The 20,105-nt window shown below is 39.3% G+C and overlaps 1 protein-coding gene across 2 annotated transcripts in view; it reads left to right on the top strand.

The window, feature by feature from the left end:
- The window catches only part of LOC112215607 (cadherin-18), a 374,693-nt gene that overhangs the window by 189,037 nt on the left and 165,551 nt on the right, over positions 1 to 20,105 (top strand). For both annotated transcript variants that reach the window (XM_024374771.2, XM_024374770.1), the window contains one exon: positions 2,014 to 2,603. In XM_024374771.2, coding sequence (XP_024230539.1) covers positions 2,367 to 2,603 — 237 coding nt within the window. In that variant the 5' untranslated portion in view covers positions 2,014 to 2,366. The remainder of the gene's footprint in view (positions 1 to 2,013; positions 2,604 to 20,105) is intronic.

Genomic DNA, 20,105 nt, shown 5'->3' with positions numbered 1-20,105 from the left:
TTTTACCAGGTTCCATATAAGTTTGGTCAATAGTAGTGCACTAAAGTTCTATTTGGGATGCAAACCATTTCTGTGACCTCACCGGCACAGACAACCTTTGAATAATTGAACAAGTCACCTAGGGTTGTGGTAGTCATGAAAGTTTTTCAGCTGGTGATTGTCAAACAAATAACTGCAGGTCTCCCGATAATTGACCGGTAATTAACATAAACATTTTTAGCATCACCTGGCTTCCACCCATAGCCTACAAGCCACTGATGTAGAACTTTTGGAACATCATTTTTAAAAGTCGAATAAATCTATTTAACGTAGCCTACACTATCACAATAAGTGATCGTGATGTATTTTAGACAGGTCTAAAGAAACACGACATGAAGAAAATGTAGTCTATTTCAGAAGAACAGAATAGAATACTCTGAGTTGTCCTTATGTTAGGCCCTGATATGGTTGTGGGCTTCACTAGTTCATTTAGCAGACAACATTTGCTTAGAGTTTTGTTGAATTATTTTAGTATTATTTTATAGTATGTAGAATACAATTGAACATAGCTGAATAAAATCGAAAGTATATTTTCTCTGAAAGATTTCCAAGGAAATATTAAGTTTTGAGTAAATAACAAAGAAACAGGTCCTCCTATGTGCTTAATTTAGAGTTATTTATGCAACGTTAGTTGTCATACAAACGTGTGCCATTGTGCTGAATATAATAATTGTAATTCCTGGGTGCTGTTCTCCGAAGCACCTCTCACTTACATGGCTCTCTATGATATCTCAATTCTTATTGGCCAATGTCCCTTGTGTGACCGTCATGCCCCCCACTTTGTGGCCAAAATGGCCGTTATGCCATTGGGCTGAATATAGGAATTATAATTCCCTTCTCCCGGCTGCCGCGCACCGAAGCACCTCTCACTTACATGGCGCTCTATGTCTCAATTCTTATTAGCCAATGCCCGTCACATGATCTGGTCCTTCTCACAGCTAAGAATTCATCTACAAGTGAAGACCAACATGTCGGGGATGCAACTGCTTGCATCCCTCATCAAATTTCCAGGTGCATATTGAAGATGTTAGAACTGTCCACATTTAGCCTACTTTTTTGTCAGCCATCGAAATGAGTAGGCCTAATGAAAAGCAAAAGCACTGGCCTATGTCAATCTACTATCCCCCACAGTACAAAAGTTGACCTATTCAAATTATCCTTCTGTGCAAGAAATACATTTTCCAAACATACGCTGGGACAGTTGTGGGATGCGATAGACCCCAAATTAATACAACCTCTCGCATCAAAAAAAACTTTAAAAGCAAGAGGCTGATGCAACAGATCAGAACATTTACCTTAAAATGTTAACAAACTATTAGGCTATTTCTTCACATAAGCACAGCAATGCGCACATGGCAGTAGGCTATAAGTGTGAATGTTCCAAAATTCAACCAATTAGCGGTTGTAAAGCAGATTAATGTCCTTAATTTCAAGAAGCTACAGTATTTGGCTTTTGGCTAGGCTATATGAGGTGTGCAACTATGATTTGAAAAATGTCTTGCCTTACAGCACACACTGAGCATCATTCACAAGTGATAATACATTGTTCACAAGTGATAGGCTAATATTGTCACTCATCAGACTATTCTTAATGTAATGTTGTCTTTACATATACTAAATAATATGAGTGAAATTAGTTTTGATTTAGAATAGACCATTATCATGCACCTGTCACGGAACATGGGCAATGGAAAAATAAATATACATACATGTCATCTATACATTTAAATAACCAATAAGGTCACGGTAAGAGTCCTAAACTCACCACAAATGTGTTTTGTGTTCTCCGAACTAAATGTAAGGATAGTGGCATCTGATAGTGACATCTTTTCTGTATTCAAAGACATCTATTTAAAATGCTTGCCCTCTGTGTCAAGTATTATTATGGCCAGCTCCTACACATTTTTAGGAGATTAAGTAAGTTAAAACTAAAAAAATGTAATACATCCTTCTCTCTCTCTTTTTCTCTTCCAGGAAACACAAAATGGTCGCCATAATCAACTCCAGTTTCTGGTAAAACTAAACAAAAGCCATAATCCATCCGTGTTTTTCTCCAGACCCTCCCTGGCTGTTCCATAATGTAAATGAAACTTGCATTGATTCTACTCAACAGACGGCTAGGCCATGAGCCTTAGAGGATCTACTATAACCCGGACAGGGCCTTCCCCAGTTTGGATTTAGTACCACCCTCGTCCTTCTGTTGAGACTGCAAGCCACGTGAGGCTGCAGGCGTGGCCGGTGGTGGTGGCGAAGGCGGTGGTGGGAGGACTTTCAAACGTAGCACAATAAACACTGGGATATATTTACAAACATACTGAGGAAACACCATGAGGATATCCACGATCTTCTGTCTCTGTCCCGTACTGGTCTGCCTCTGCTTTCTCCAGAGGTGCTATGGGGTTAGCCATCATGTCCCAACATCCAAAGTGCCCATCACAAAGAACCAGACCAAACTGGCCAATGGCGAGACGGAAGTGCACCACAGACCTAAACGTGGCTGGATCTGGAACCAATTCTTTGTTTTAGAAGAACACATTGGACCAGATGCTCAATATGTGGGAAAGGTATTGTTTTATTTTACTTCACAGTACTTCATGGCTTGAATTTAGATGCTTGTAAACAACCACTTTTTCATTACAAGGATATTTGACTCCTTGGCTCTGACTTGTGTCCCAAATGGCACCCTATGCCCTACATAATGCATTACCTTTGACCAGAGCCCCGAGCCATGGTCAAAAGTAGTGCACCACTTATGGAAAAGGGAGCCCTTTTTGACAAATACTCTGTTTTTCTGCTCGGCAGTCTTGTGTGTTGGAAATGCATTGTGGCAGGTACAGCTTTGATTATTAATGTGACTTGCCTTGTTGGTATTCCAGGTGCTTTTGTTCTGTCTAATGATGTAGAAGCCAAGGCTATGTTCCAAATTGCACCCTACTCCATACATAGCACAATCATTTTAACCAGGGCCAATAGGGCTCTGGTCAAAAGTGGTGCACTGTGTAGGGAATAGAGTGACTTTTGGGATGCACAACAAATCTCACTTGGGTATATTTTGTAGAGAAAAGAGGTCTACACTGTCCAAGTTCTTCTCATGATAATGTCTTATGTTTTATGCAGGATTAATCAACAAGCTCCCCTTAGATCATCTTAGTCTGTCACTTTCGGCTATCTGTTAAGGGATGTGACATTCAATTGTGAAAATAGCTTGTTCTTTGTTTGAATTAAGCATAGTACAAAATCAAACCAATCCTTACCAAAAAAACACATGATTTCACATGTGAAATGTCCACGTTGTGCATAAAATGTGAAACCATGTGGTTTTGGTTCACTTCACATGTGATACGTCACATGAAAATTCACAGGTGATGCCCTGCAAACAAAACTTTGTCATAAGAATGTCACGCAGTCACAGTGTTTTCAACTTACATATTTGACACACTTGATTACATATTCATTTACGCAGTAATTATTATTCAACATGCCCTCACCTGGGATTTTAACTCACAAACACTTGGTTGATGGTATTCCGATCTTCCTGCTACGCCACCATGTCTATGCCAATAATAGATTTTCACTTTTATTCCTACACTTTGGACTTCAATGTACAATAAATCTCAGCTTCGTTAAAAATACACTCAAGAAAAAACATTATATTTATCATAGTGATTCAAGAGTGACATTAAAACAGAATAATATTCCCCACCAACATTAGACAACTATACAGAAAACATTGAAATTGCTGAAATAAGTATTTTTTATTTTTTTATTTCACCTTTATTTAACCAGGTAGGCGAGTTGAGAACAAGTTCTCATTTACAACTGCGACCTGGCCAAGATAAAGCATAGCAGTGTGAACAGACAACACAGAGTTACACATGGAGAAAACATTAAACAAGTCAATAACACAGCTGAAAAAAAAGAGTCTATATACATTGTGTGCAAAAGGCATGAGGAGGTAGGCGAATAATTACAATTTTGCAGATTAACACTGGAGTGATAAATGATCAGATGGTCATGTGCACGTAGAGATACTAGTGTGCAAAAGAGCAGAAAAGTAAATAAATATAAACAGTATGGGGATGAGGTAGGTAAAATTGGGTGGGCTATTTACCGATAGACTATGTACAGCTGCAGTGATCGGTTAGCTGCTCAGATAGCAGATGTTTGAAGTTGGTGAGGGAGATAAAAGTCTCCAACTTCAGCGATTTTTGCAATTCGTTCCAGTCACAGGCAGCAGAGAACTGGAACGAAAGGCGGCCAAATGAGGTGTTGGCTTTAGGGATGATCAGTGAGATACACCTGCTGGAGCGCGTGCTATGGGTGGGTGTTGCCATCGTGACCAGTGAACTGAGATAAGGCGGAGCTTTACCTAGCATGGACTTGTAGATGACCTGGAGCCAGTGGGTCTGGCGACGAATATGTGGCGAGGGCCAGCCGACTAGAGCATACAGGTCGCAGTGGTGGGTGGTATAAGGTGCTTTAGTAACAAAACGGATGGCACTGTGATAAACTGCATCCAGTTTGCGTAGAGTATTGGAAGCTATTTTGTTGATGACATCGCTGAAGTCGAGGATCGGTAGGATAGTCAGTTTTACTAGGGTAAGTTTGGCGGCGTGAGTGAAGGAGGCTTTGTTGCGGAATAGAAAGCCGACTCTAGATTTGATTTTAGATTGGAGATGTTTGATATGAGTCTGGAAGGAGAGTTTACAGTCTAGCCAGACACCTAGGTATTTATAGATGTCCACATATTCTAGGTCGGAACCATCCAGGGTGGTGATGCTAGTCGGGCGTGCCTGTGCAGGCAGCGAACGGTTGAAAAGTATGCATTTGGTTTTACTAGCGTTTAAGAGCAGTTAGAGGCCACGGAAGGAGTGTTGTATGGCATTGAAGCTCGTTTGGAGGTTAGATAGCACAGTGTCCAAGGAAAGAAATCAATGAGAGAATAATCGGATTAAATTATAACAAAATTGTCACGTTATCACATTAACCTCACATAAGATCATGAGAAATTCCTGTTTCTTTCCCAAGGGATGTACCATAGGTGGCCCGTAATTGGCCAGGCTGGTCTCATAAACTAGACGTAACACAGTAAATGACACTCAAATTAGTATACTTTCTTAAATTTGGTATGGTTACATAAGGTTACTTATGGCAAAAAAACGAAAGGAGGGTGGTTGGTCAGGGTGGAAGGGTAGACATATCATGCTAACATCTAGCAATCCAAATGTTCTCATTGGGGACAACTTTAGCATTTTAGCTAATTAGAAATTTGCAACAACTTACTACTTTTTTAGCTACTTTGCAAGTACATAGCATATTAGCTAACCCTTCCACTAACCTTAACCTAAAGTCCTAGTCTAGCTAACGTTAGCAACCGAGCCACCTACCCAACGGAAGCTGTTCAGGTGACTTTTGGTCCCAGGCTTGGTGCTCCGGTACCGCTAGCCATGTGGTAGCAGAGAGAACAGTCTATGACTTGGGTGGCTGGAGTCTTTGACAATTGTTGGTGCGTTCCTTTGACACCGCATGGTATAGAGTTCCTGGATGAAATGGAGTTTGGCCCTAGTGATGTACTGTGCTGTACGCACTACCCTCTGTAGTGCCTTGTGGTCAGATGCCGAGCAGTTGCCACACCAAGCAGTGATACAGCCAGTCAAGATTCTCTCAATGGTGCATCTGTATAACTTTTTGAGGATCTGAGGGCCCATGCCAAATCTTTTCAGCCTCCTAAGGAGGAAGAGGCGTTGTCATGCACTTTGGACCATGATAGGTTCTTAGTTATGTGGACACTGAGAAACTTGAAGCTCTCAACTCGCTCCACTATAGCACCGTCGATGTGAATGGGGGTGCATTCGATAATCTCCTTTGTCTTTCCAACATTGAGGGAGAAGTTGTTGTCCTAACACCACACTGCCAGGTCTCTGACCTCCTCCCAATAGTCTCATCATCGTCGGTGATCAGGCTACCACAGTCATGTTGTCGCCAAACCTAATGATTTTGTTAGAGTTGTGCGCGGGCATGCAGCCGTGGGTGAAAAGGGAGTACAGGAGGGGACTGAGCACTCACCCATGAGGAGCACTCACCCCTGAGCCCCCCCCATTGAGGGTCAGCATGCCGGATGTGTTGTTGACTACCCTCACCACCTGGAGGCAGCTTGTCATGACGGCCAGAATCGAGTTGCAGAGGGAGGTGTTCAGTCCCAGGGTCCTTAGTGATGAGCGGGCATTGAACGCTGATCTGTAGTCAATGAACAGCATTCTCACATAGGTGTTCCTTTTGTCCAGGTGGGAAAGGGCAGTGTGAAGTGCAATAGAAATTGCTTCATCTGTGGATCTGTCGGGGAGGTATGCAAATTGGAGTGGATCCAGGGATTCTGGTATGATGGTGTTGATATGACCAGCTTTTCAAAGGATTACATGGATACAGATGTGAGTGATACAGAGCGGTAATCTTTTGGACCGGTTACCTTGTTGTTCTTAGGCACAGGAACTATGGTGGTTTGTTTGAAACATGTAAGTTTTACAGACTGGGCCACAGTGAGGTTGAAAATGTCAGTGAAGACACTTGCCAGCTGGACATCTCATGCTCTGAGTACACATCCTGGTAATCCATCTGGCCCTGCGGCCTTGTGAATGTTATTCCTGTTTAAAGGTCTTCCTAAATCAGCTACGGAGTGCGCGATCATACAGTCGTCCGGAACAGCTGGTGCTTTCACGCATGGTTCAGTGTTGCTTGCCTTGAAGTGAGCATATCGAGCATAACATATCATACGAAATGGGTGATGGACATCCACAAATTAATACTTACCATACCAAACATAACATACAGTTGAAGTTGAAAGTTTACATACACTTAGGTTGGAGTCATTAAAACTTGTTTTTCAACCACTCCACAAATTTCTTGTTAACAATATATGGTTTGGCAAGTTGATTAGGACATCTACTTTGTGCATGACACAAGTAATTTTTCCAACAATTGTTTAGACATAATATTTCACTTATAATTCACTGTATCACAATTCCAGTGTATCAGAAGTTTACATACACTAAGTTGACTCTGCCTTTAAACAGCTTGGAAAATTCCATACAATTATGTTTTGGCTTTAGAAGCTTCTGATAGGCTATTTTGACATCATTTGAGTCAATTGGAGGTGTACCTGTGGATGTATTTCAAGGCCTACCTTCAAACTCAGTGCCTTTTTGCTTGACATCATGGGAGAATCAAAAGAAATCAAACAAAATATTATAGACCTCCACATGTCTGGTTCACCTTTGGAGCAATTTCCAAATGCCTGAAGGTACCACGTTCATCTGTACAAACAATAGTACGCAAGTATAAACACCATGGGACCACGCAGCCGTCATTGCCCTCAGGGAGGAGACGCCTTCTGTCTCCTAGAGATGAATGTACTTTGGTGCGAAAAGTGCAAATCAATCCCAGAACATCAGCAAAGGACCTTGTGAAGATGCTGGAGGAAACAGGTACAAAAGTATCTATATCCACAGTAAAACGAGTCTTATATCGAAATAACCTGAAAGGCCGCTCAGCAAGGGAGAAGTCACTGCTCCAAAACCGCCATAAAAAAGACAGACTACGGTTTTCAACTGCACATGGGGACAAAGATTGTACTTTTTGGAGAAATGTCCTCTGGTCTGATGAAACAAAAATATAACTGTTTGGCCATAATGACCATCAAGCGGCTTGCAAGCCGAAGAACACCATCCCAACCGTGAAGCACGAGGGTGGCAGCATCATGTTGTGGGGGTGCTTTGCTGCAGGAGGGACTGGTGCACTTCACAAAATAGATGGCATCATGAGGTAGGAAAATTATGTGGATATATTGAAGAAACATCTAAAGACATCAGTCAGGAAGTTTAAGCTTGGTCGCAAATGGGTCTTCCAAATGGACAATGACCCCAAGCATACTTCCAAAGTTGTGGCAAAATTGCTTAATCCACCTGTCATCTCAGATTTTGAAATTATGCTTTACAGTGAAAGCAATCCAAGCGTTTGTGTAAGTTTATCAATCGCATGACAAAACATTAAATACACTTAGCATCAGGTAGCTTGGTCACGAAAATCAGAAAAGCAATCAAATGAATCTTTTACCTTTGATGATCTAAGGATGTTTTCACTCACGAGACTCCCAGTTACACATCAAATGTTCCTTTTGTTCCACAAAGATTATTTTTATATCCAAAATACCTCCGTTTGTTTGGCGCATTATGTTCAGAAATCCACAGGAAATTGTGGTCACGACAACACAGACAAATTCCAAATGATATCCGTAATGTCCACAGAAACATGTCAAACGTTTTTTATAATCAATCCTCAGGTTGTTTTTAAAATATATAATCGATAATATATCAACTGCAAATGTCTTTCACAGTATGAGAGGGAAAAGCAATACCTATCCAAACTCTGTTGCAGGAACAAAACTCATGTGACCACTTGACGCGATGTTATCGTTCTGGCTCATTTTTTAAATAAAAGCCTGAAACTATGTCTGAAGACTGACTCCTTGAGGAAGCGATAGGAAAATGAATCTGGTTGATATCCCTTTAAATGGAGCAATGGGAGGCTATGGAACATGGAGTTTTCAAAATAGAAGCCAATTCCTGGTTTGATTTTTCTCAGGGTTTCGCCTGCAATATCAGTTCTGTTATACTCACAGACAATATTTTGACAGTTTTGGAAACTTTAGAGTTTTTTCTATCCTAATCTGTCAATTATATGCATATTCTAGCATCTGGTCCTGAGAAATAGGCTGTTTACTTTTGGAATGTTATTTTTCCAAACATACAAATAGTGCCCCCTAGCTTCAAGAGGTTAAGGACAACACAGTCAAGGTATTGGAGTGGCCAACACAAAGCCCTGACCTCAATCCTATTGACAATTTGTGGGCAGAACTGAAAAAAAGTGTGTGCGAGCAAGGAGACCTACAAATCTGACTCAGTTACACCAGCTCTGTCAGGAGGAATAGGCCAAAATGCACCCAACTTATTGTGGGAAGCTTGTGGAAGGCTACCCTTAAACGTTTGACCCAAGTTAAACAATTTAAAGGCAATGCTACCAAATATTAATTGAGTATATGTAAACTTCTGACCCACTGGGAATGTGATGAAAGCAATAAAAGCTGAAATAAATCATTCTCACTATTATTCTGACATTTAAATTTTTTTAAATAAAGTGGTGATCCGATGAATCTAAGACAGGGAATGTTTACTAGGATTAAATGTCAGGGAATTGTGAAAAATTGAGGTTAAATGTATTTGGCTAAGGTGTATGTAAACTTCCGCCTTTAACATACTATTTTGAATGTCCTGGATTTTCATATACTACGTAACGTCTATCCATGTTGAAATGGCTTTTGATTACATAGTTAGTGTGGATTGAATTGAATTTATTTTACAATTTATAAAATACATATAGCCTCCATAAAAAAACTATCAAGGATAACGGAATAAAGTCACTTATTTATGTACACGATATCTACTGTGACTGTGGGCCTTTTGTAGCAGTACGTCTGAGCCAGGGCTGCTGGAAAACGTGTGGCGTGGCAACATTTGCCACAGCACTTTTAAATCACATTTTATTTAATTTAATCAAATATATTGGCAAAAAAGAGGGGCAAAGGGCTGTTATTTTTACCAATTTGCTTCGTGGCAGTAAATACACCAAAGCATTAGCGATCCGACATGTTTCATTGCATGGAAACGAGACAATTTTTTGGTCTGATCAACTGTAGGCTACTAACAAAAGTACCTGGATAGTCTAGCCTACTATGCACCCTGTCCCTCTGGCCAGTGTAACAAAGGAGTAACAATGTGTGTTTATAGCCCATTAGTTTGTAAGAAAATGTGATTAGGATCAATTTTGGTTTATATTCAAACTTGGGCTGACTAGACAACAGACTTTTTTGATCAAAAATCATTAACTGAAATTAATCAATTAACACAATAGCTAGCATAGACTGTGAGTTAATGTTTTATTAGGCCTACAGTTGCATAGGGCAGGACTACATGATACAAACCAGCATAAAGCAAGGTCAGCCCTGTGAGTTTTATTGTCCAATCATGCTACTTTCTCTGTTTCTGTGTATAGGAAACCCCCCTAGTCCTTATTTAAAATATAATTCATATGAACAAGTGCACGGTTGCTGCAGTTTGACAAGGTTTTCATCATTCCCAAGGCAAGGAGTTTTTCCATCAGATCTTTTAAAACGTGACCTAATTAGAAAAACTCTGGTCCCGTCATGGCCCATATCAAGCCTACAGGCCTACAGGTCTGAGCTGCATGTCATACCAGCTATGGGCTCAGACTGTCACAGACATATGGGTGTCACAAAGACTGAGAGGCAGGTACCAGAGATGACTAGTGGTCCTATCCTCATGCTCGGAGGACAAGACCAACCCAGCAAGTCTGGTCTGCGGTCGCTGCGATGACTTTTCTGTTAGTTACACAATGGGCCACGGGAAACTGGTTAATAAGTCCTCTGCTTGCAGATTGCCTGCCCCCCTTATCTCCTGGAATGTGGAAATGTGTTTCTCCGCTGCAGTGATCATTATTCTAGGCACTCGGGCAGAAGCTAATCCCTTCGACCGGCACTCAGAAAGAACGAGGGAGGCAGATCACTCCTCTCCCTCTGACTGCATGCGCATATGTCTGTATTTCAATACATAGGAGGGAGCATGATTTGGAATAGAGAAATACAACAAAAACAGAAAGCAGTCCAGAGAGACAACATAGAGGGATGGAAAGAAAACACTAAACCCCTCTAATATCCTTCTTAATGTTATTACTCACCATCACCACTAAGTTTGTTATAATCACCATGATGACAACAGTGTGCTACAGAAGGCATGGCTTTATCACAGATGCCTGGGTAGTGGTTTTGACAGAGCAGGGAAAAACGAATCCTTATAGGTGTTATTTATTGATGAAACATGCTGATGCTAAGGTTATAAAATGCATGAGTGAACCACAACATTCCCAAGGTGCCACCAAAACATTCTCTCAGCATTTTTCTGTGGTTCTGTCTGTATTATTACAGCTGACTACCTGGAGTAGTACAAGGATATTAGCGTAGAGAACATCCTTATTGAAACGGCAACATTGTATAATGGCAGTGTATCAGTTGCCACTAATTACATGAGAGAATAATTACTTTCATGGATTATATTAACATTTAATACAGCTGCTGCTCATCATTTGAAGACCTTGATTGGCTTGCTGTCGCTATCATGCTGAGTTGATATTGGCCACGTCTCTCCATCCCTCATATTCTACAGTAGAGGGAGTTGTGATGGTGTGCGTCCCAAATGACACCCGATTCCCTTCATAGTGGACAACTTTTGAACAGGGCCCTGGTCAAAGGTAGTGCATTATATAGGCAATAGGATGACATTTCGGACGCATGCATGATGATGAAAACAAACGAAAACAGGTCATCCTTACTCTGTCTGCAGTGAAAATCTCACTTTTAAAAGTTAATATTCTGTCAACTCATATTCTGTTAACCCAAATAATGTTGTTGACTCATCCTATATTCATACAGTATTTGTGGCCAAAGCATACACATTAGAAAAGAAAACACTTCAAAAACCCCATCTCAACCAAATTTGCTTGGATAATGACATCATTATGTGATTTGTCCAGCAGCTTTTTTCTTTTTTCCTCATTCTCCGTTGGGGAGAACAATCTTTTTCTAGACTAGGGGAGAAACGAGCTTACTGCACAAGTGCAAACTAGCTAGCAAGCCAAGCTATCCACAGCTGTTTTTATCAAAAGGACAAAGCCTATGCAACAACTGTCTTGCCAGTCACTTCTATTTGAAATGATGTGGTTTGTAAGATTTGTGGTTTGTAAGAGGCTCTTTAGAAGCAGTTAGCTAACATTTTCATGCTAACATGAGTTATCATGAGCTAGTTGGTGAGCCAACAAGAAAGCAAGTCAAAGCAGATCCTCCACACAAGAACCATCTCGCCATTCTAATTTAAATCCTGTGGTTTGTTGCTAAACATTTTATGTCAAGAGGAAACCTAGTTGGCTGTTGTTGAATGATGTAGGTAGAGGTAGTAGCTAGCTAGCTACTTCATGACGACCTAACTAGCTAGATAGGTAGCTAACAACAAAAATATCAGGAACATAGGACAAAAACAACTCACCCTTGTGAAATAATCAGCCTGCATTAGTTGCTGTAATAGTAAAGTGCCATAGTAGTTCCATCAATAATTTACAAATCCTGAATTCAATCCATTCATCCAATTTGAGTTGGTGCAGCCGGAAGTCTGCCGCCGTGCCCCCAGTTAATATCCAAGTGTTTGTGAGCGTCTTATTGAATGAGCCCAAACCACTCTGGTCTGTCGTAAAAGATCAAGATCGGGCACAAAGAAAAGCTGCTTTTTAACATAGTTCATTATATTTTTTTGTGAATGATATCTATTTAATTCATATTGTAATTAATTTGAAGTAATAATTCATAAAACATCTGGAACACTGGACATATGTACAGTATATTATACTGTACTTTGAGGAATTCATTTGACACACCACATTTGGATGGAGAGAGATGATGAAGTGTCTTGATGGCTGGAGAGAAACTGGGCAACATTTAATTATGAGGCTGCGGGATTGCTGTGCCATGTCTTAATGTGGCTAGGAGACTGAATGACCCCTAATTAAGCCAAGAGAGGAGGATTAATCCTTCACATTTAAACACTATATTGTTCTCGTCACTGCGCTTGACAAAAATTGCAGACACTAGCCAATGAAGGAACGGGAGGAGGTTTCCCCTGAAGAAATTGGCAGGTTTGTTTTTAATGTCGAACCGTGCTCATGCTCGTGTTTTAAATTGCTTAAAATAAATACTTTTGAAAATCATTAGAATAAATACTGTACAATATTTATTTTAATGAAGTGTAACACATCAAATCACCAGTGCAACCAACTATTAGGACATTTTACACTGAGTATATAAAACATTGAGAACACCTGCTCTTTCCATGACATAGATTGACCAGATTAATCCAGGTGAAAGCTATGATCCCTTATTGATGTCACTTGTTAAATCCACTTCAATCCGTGCAGGTGAAGGGGAGGAGACAGGTTTATGAAGGTTGTTTAAGCCTTGAGACAATTGAGACATGGATTGTGTATTTGTACCATTCTTAGGGTGAATGGGCAAGACAAAAGATTTAAGTGCCTTTGAACTGGGTATAGTAGTAGGTCTTACGTGTACCGGTTTGTGTCAAGAACTGCAACGCTGCTGGATTTTTCACACTCAACAGTTTCCCGTGTGTATCAAGAATGATCCACCACCCAAACGACATCCAGCCCTGTGGAACGCATTCAACACCTTGAAGAGTTCATGCCCCGACAAATTGAGGCTGTTCTCAGGGCAAAAGGGAAGGGCGGGTTGCAACTCAATATTAGGAAGGTGTTCCTAATGTTTGATATACACGGTGTACACAGTACACTCCAATATGAGCAGGTGAAGTAATAGTATTCATACAGTATAACACTAATTGCACTGCATTTCATTCACTGGTTTAGTAAAAATGGGAGAAACATAATGCAACCCAACCCGACCACATGGTGAGAATTCAGAATTACTCTGTGGGCGCTCATCTGTATCTCTTAGCCACACACACATACACAGACACAAATTAAATTGTATTAGTCAGATGTGCCAAATACAACGAGTGTAGACTTTACTGTGAAATGCTTGCTTACGAGCCCTTCCCAAAGATGCCATAAACAATACACATTTAAAATGGTAACACAAGAGGTTATATATATATATATATATATATATATATATATATATATATATATATATATATACACACAATAATTAAGCTATATACAGGAAGTACAAGTACCAGATCAGTGTGGAGGGGTACGAGGTATTTGAAGTAGATATGTACATAAAGGCAACGTGAAGTGATTTGGCATCAGAATGGATAATAAATAATAAAAGCAAGTATGAAGTACAGATTAGCAGAAGCATGTGATGAATGTGAAAGTGTGTGTGTGTGTAGTGGCTTCAGAAAGTATCCATACCCCTTGGCTTATTCAACATTTTGTTGCTATAGCTTGAATTCAAAATAGATTAAATAGTATATATTTTTCTCTCACCCATCTACACACAATACCTCATAATGACAAAGTGAAAATATGCTTTTAGAAATTTTTGCAAATATTTTGAAAATTAAATACAGAAATAATAAATGTACATAAGTATTCACACCCCAGAGTCAATGCATATTAGAATAATTTTTGGTAGTGATTGCAGCTGTGAGTATTAGTCTCTAAGAGCTTTGCTCACCTGGATTGTACAATATTTGCACATTATTCTCTTTAAAATTCTTCAAGCTCTGTCAAGTTGGTTGTTGATCATTGCTAGCAAGCCATTTTCATGTCTTGCCATAGATTGTCAAGCCTATTTAAGTCAAAACTGTAACTAGGCCACTCATGAACATTCAATGCCATCTTGGTAAGAAACTCCTGTGTATATTTGGCCTTGTGTTTATTTTATTGTCCTGCTGAAACATGAATGTGTCTCCCAGTGTCTGTTGGAAAGCATGCTGAACCACGTTTTCCTCTAGGATTTTAACTGTGCTTTGCTCTATTCCTTTCTTTTTATAAAAAAACTCCCTAGAAAATATGAAGAGTGGTAGTCAGTGGTGTTGTTTTGGACATGTTCCAAACATAACACTTTATATTCAGGACATAAACTACATTTCTTTGCCACATGTTTTGCAGATTTACTTGAGTGCAAACAGGATGCATGTTTTGGAATATTTTTATTCTTTATTCTTTTCTCTCTGTCATTTAAGTTAGAATTGTGTAGTATCTACAATGTTGTTGATATATTCTCAGTTTTCTCCAATCACAGCCATTAAACTCTGTACTGTTTTAAAGTCACCATTGGCCTCATGATGAAATCCTTGAGCAGTTTCCTTACTCTCCGACAACTGAGTTAGGAAGGACACCTGTATCTTGTAATGACTGGGTCTATTGATACACCATCCAAAGTGTAATTAATAACTTTACCATGCTCAAAGGGATATTACAAAAAAAATGTAATTGGTGCCCTTCTTAGCAAAGCATTGAAAAACCTCCCTGGTCTTTGTGGCTGAATCTGGGTTTGAAATTTACTGCTCGACTGAGGGACTTCACAGATAATTATATGTGTGGGGTAAAGAGATGGGGTAGACATTCAAAAATCATGTTAATAAAGACTATTGCACTCAGAGTCAATGCAACTTATTATGTGATGTGTTAAGCACATTTTTACTCCTAAACTTTTTTAGGCTTGCCATAACAAAGGGGTTGAATATTTATTGACTCGACATTTCAGCTTAACATTTTTTATTAATTTGTAAACATTTCTTAAAACACTATTCCACTTTAACATTATGAGGTATTGTGTGTAGGCCAGTGACACAAAATGATATTCAGGCTGTAACACAATGAAATGTGTGTGTGTGCTTATGCATATGTGCATGGTGGTGTGCTTGCGTCTGTGTGTGTCGATATGTGTGTGGGTTTTTTCACCTGCACTGCTGTTTTAGTTATCAGTTCATCTGACTATTCTCTCATCATTGATTTCATTTACTATTTCAGCAATTTGAGTGCTTACTGTATAGTTGTTTAATGTTGGTGGGGCATATTATTTTGTTTTAATGTTACACCTGAATCACTATGATAAATATAATGGTTTCTCTTGGGAGTATTTTTAACATAGCTGAGATTTACTTGGATTCCTACACTTTGGACTTCAAAGTAAAATCAGTTATTTACACAGCCATGGTGGCATAGCAGGAAGATCAGAATGCTGTGAACCAAGAGGTTGAGAGTTCAAATCAAAGACGAGGACATAATAATGAATAATATGAATAATTAGTGTATAAATAAAATAAAACAATGTTATCATGTATGTCAAATATTTGAAAAGACTGCAACTTCTTGACATTCCGGGGACATCCTTACGACAGATTTTTATTTGCAGGGCATCACCTGTGAGTCTTTATGTGATTTATCATCACATGTGAAGTGTTCCGAAGCCACATGAAAATTTCACATGTGGTTTTTCCGTAAGGGGTGTGCATAGAGTCAGTGCAAGATAGAGTCAATGCCGATAGTCCAGGTTATCATTTAATTAACTATTTAGCAGTCTTATGACTGTTTAGCAGTGTTCTGGCTTGGGGTACAAGCTGTCTCGGAGCTTGTACCCCAATACGCGCACACGGACACACACGTGGTAGTGGGATCCATATATGCACACATTGCAGAACTACTTCAGAATTTGAATAAGTGAGTGTGGAAGCTAGTCTGTCAAACTGTGTCCCTAATCCACTTGTAGTGTGTAGTATAATCCCCAGTGACACTTCTCTGGGGACCCATGCATTTGGGAAATTACAGGTCTGTGTAAGTGAGAGAGAGAGAAATACAAGGTAGGGGACTGGCCTTGTGCTGATATGTACAGTGAGACGGGCGGCTGCGTCTCAAATGACACCATTTTCTTATATAGTGAACTATATAACAAATAGTGTGCTATTTGAGAAGCAGACAGGAAGACGCCCACAGGCCCAGGGGGAGGTTTGGATGTGTTCATGTCACCCAGGGAAAGCCACACGGTGCCCTGATGTTGTTACACTAGTTATTAATAGTATGCTATTCTGCTGTATGACAATGCCCATTCTAAAACAAGTCTTCAATTACATTTCCACGCCCATATGCCCCTCCTCTCTCTACACCCCAAAAAATGCTAAATTAAAACAACCCAATTTGTGTAAGTATTAGGCAGAACACATGTTGGGTTATTTTCACCCTTCAAATTGGGTTGTTGATGCTGGGTTATTGAGCTATGAACCACCAGGTCAGATCAGAAGACTGTAGGCATGGCTTAGTAGGGGTGTGGCTTTCCGCTAGTTAGTTTTGGCCACCCGTGAGAGTAAATGTCATTCCAGTTAACCTGTTCCGTTCTATTGTTCACATGTTGGGTACTGATGTTGGACAATTAATAAAGTTTACATAAGAGTATGAGCTCCCTAAGTTCCTATGCATTTTGCAATAGTTACCACTTAAATAAGATTCAAATGTTGTAAAATGTATATAGAACTATGTTTTATTGTATTTATTTAACTAGCAAGTCAGTTAAGAACAAATTCTTATTTACAATGATGGCTTACCAAAAGGCCTCCTGCGGGGACATGGACTGGGAATTAAAATAAATTGAATGAAAATATAGGACAAAACACGTCAAGAGAAACAACACTACATAAAGAGAGACCTAAGACAACAACATAGCATGGGAGAAACACATGACAACACAGCATGGTACAAACATTATTTGGCACAGATAACAGCACAAAAGGCAAGACATCATGTCATGTAAAGCAATGTGCAAAACTAAACAAACTCAAAATGATGAACATGAATGACATTTACTCTCATGGTTAGCCAGAAATATCTATCCGAAAGATATGCCACCAATAGGCCACGCCTTTGAACTGATATGGATTCATTTAACCATCAGTTGGGATTTTATTCAGGTTACTTTCAGGAGGCATGTATTTAAAGATGCACTATGCAGAAATCGCTCCGCCTTATTTCAGTTTATGTGACAAAACAAGCAAGTATAGTGAAGATAATCATTGTACCATCTAAACCACTGTGAAATATATTTCCCGTAAAATTAAATATATTGTATTGTCAGCTGTTTGAAGGTGGTGTACAAAACCGAATGTAAAAGTTGCAAAACTAAACTCAAATAATCGGAAGCATAGAAATAGTGCACATAGAACAGATCTACCGCTTCTTAGACTTGCTTTCAATGAAGACTGGAGAATAAGAATGAGAATTACATATCTATGAGAAACATTTCTATGTGAATTTGGTTGGGTGGCCTAAAAAGTTACATATTTTTTATGAACTTGCATGAAACCAGATCAAAGTATGAAGAACAAATTAGAAAAAATGACTGGTGCTTCTACATTGATAAACTTTCATCATGAAGTAACTGGTCCCCTCTGTGTCAAACACTTGGATTAAGGAGGCAAGATTATAGGGATAGGGTGAGATCACCCTAACACTCATTTTAATACACCAATGGTAACATGATATTCTCTTACCTAATTTAAATAAGTACCACCTTGTAACCAACATCGGAGAAGGTGTGTTTGCAGAAGGGTGTGGTTTAAATATCTAAACAGCTGCTCTACTGGTGCCAAAATGGTACCGTATGGTGTCAGAAAATATAATTAAAAGTTTACCCTATTCATCTATGGCAAAGATACAGTATATGTATATGTTTCAATAATGTCTACAGTATATGTTTCCCCTTTTATCTGTGTCTGGTGTTAGCTAGTTAATGGCTCGCAGTTAGTTGTCAAGTCAACACATCCGTCAGTGCTGATCTGAACCACATCATCAACAACATGCCAAACGGGAGAGCTATGATTTTTTTGGGGACATCATTGATGCAATTTCAATGTCATTTGAGTTGGTTTGTGTATCACCAAATTGGTTCAAGATGATTGTACTGCAACACTGCATCTAAGTTGCTTGACATAGGCATTTTAAAGAGCAGTCAGTCAAGGTGAGCTCATGAATATAAACTCCCAGCCCACTCAGCCTGTCTTTTCAAACTTCCAGGTAGCTAGCGATGAAAAAACGAATTTTGAGCATTACTATCCAAAACAAAAATGATGGGTGATAGTTTAGTCCGTCAAAGTCTGTTTTACAAGGGAATTAGAATGACTGTTCGGGACCTTTAATTTGTAGAGCAAAATGCCAACCTCTAAGAAAAGGTACCTAAATGTTTTATTCATACCGCTATAAATGGTTTGTGCTGTGACAGAATCAGGCAACTGTCTTATACTTAATGCTACAGTGGAAAAAAGTGAAGCAAGGGTTTTAGTTAAATTGCTTTTTTTGCGCCCATGCTTTGCAAAGGAGCTGAGCTGAGAGCTTGCTGGATTCTGAATGCTCATTACACATTGAGTGGTAATTTAGAACAGAATAAAATACACTGTCACAGCTCGCGTCATTCACCGTTTTTAATACAGAAAAAAAACAAACCTCCAAGAGTTGGTTTTTACAAAACTCTAAACCCAGTTACAGTTAGGTTATGTGCACTCACAAGTGTAAACCACTTCCCAGATCCCTGAAACACCACCTGCTTGTGTGTGTGTCATGCATCCATAGTTGTGTATTGATTTTTCTCAGCCTTTCAGTACACCTGGGGTTGTAATGAATCTCTTCTTCGTCTGAGGAAGAGTAAGAAGGATCGGACCAATATGCAGCGTGGTAAGTGTTCGTCATAATTTATTGACTGAACGCACAAAACAAAATAACAAAGTGAAATGGAAGAAACGAGACAGTTCTGTAAGGTGACATACACTAAACAGAAAACAATCACCCACAACCAAAATGGGGAAAACAGGCTACCTAAGTATGAATCTCAATCAGAGACACCGATCGACAGCTGCGTCTGATTGAGAACCATACCAGGCCAAACACAGAAATACAACATAGAAAAAATAACATAGACTACCCACCCCAACTCACGCCCTGACCAAACTAACACAAAGACATAAAAAAGGAACTAAGGTCAGAAAGTGACAGGGGTTTTGCACTGGATGCATCTACAAACTACTATGAGACTCTCACGGACACGATGATGTTCTCTGTTTTGCTCTAGGACTCCCCACAATAATGTCTGAATGTTCCCTGAATGTACCAGTTGAAAAAATGAATGGAAGTACAGTATATATGGAGACTGTTTAGTGCCAAAAACAAGGGTTTCAATACATGTTAAAAAGATATCTTTCATATATCTATCAGATATAGGACAGTTACTTCAGAACAAACTTCCTTCACATTTAAAAAAAAAATTAGTTAATTCTTTTTTTAATATTCATGAAAATATATATACTTTAAGGGGTCTTAAAATTATAAATCAAATAGCTAAATTATCCTTGATATGACCTTAAACAATTCCGTATAACTTAGTTGAACCCCCCCTGAACCCCTTGCTAAGACAGGACTGTAATGGG

Source organism: Oncorhynchus tshawytscha, linkage group LG16 (genome assembly GCF_018296145.1).
Source record: "Oncorhynchus tshawytscha isolate Ot180627B linkage group LG16, Otsh_v2.0, whole genome shotgun sequence".
Classification (NCBI taxonomy): domain Eukaryota; kingdom Metazoa; phylum Chordata; class Actinopteri; order Salmoniformes; family Salmonidae; genus Oncorhynchus; species Oncorhynchus tshawytscha.
The sequence above is the reverse complement of the archived record's forward strand: the minus strand, read 5'-3'. Positions and strand labels throughout refer to the sequence as shown.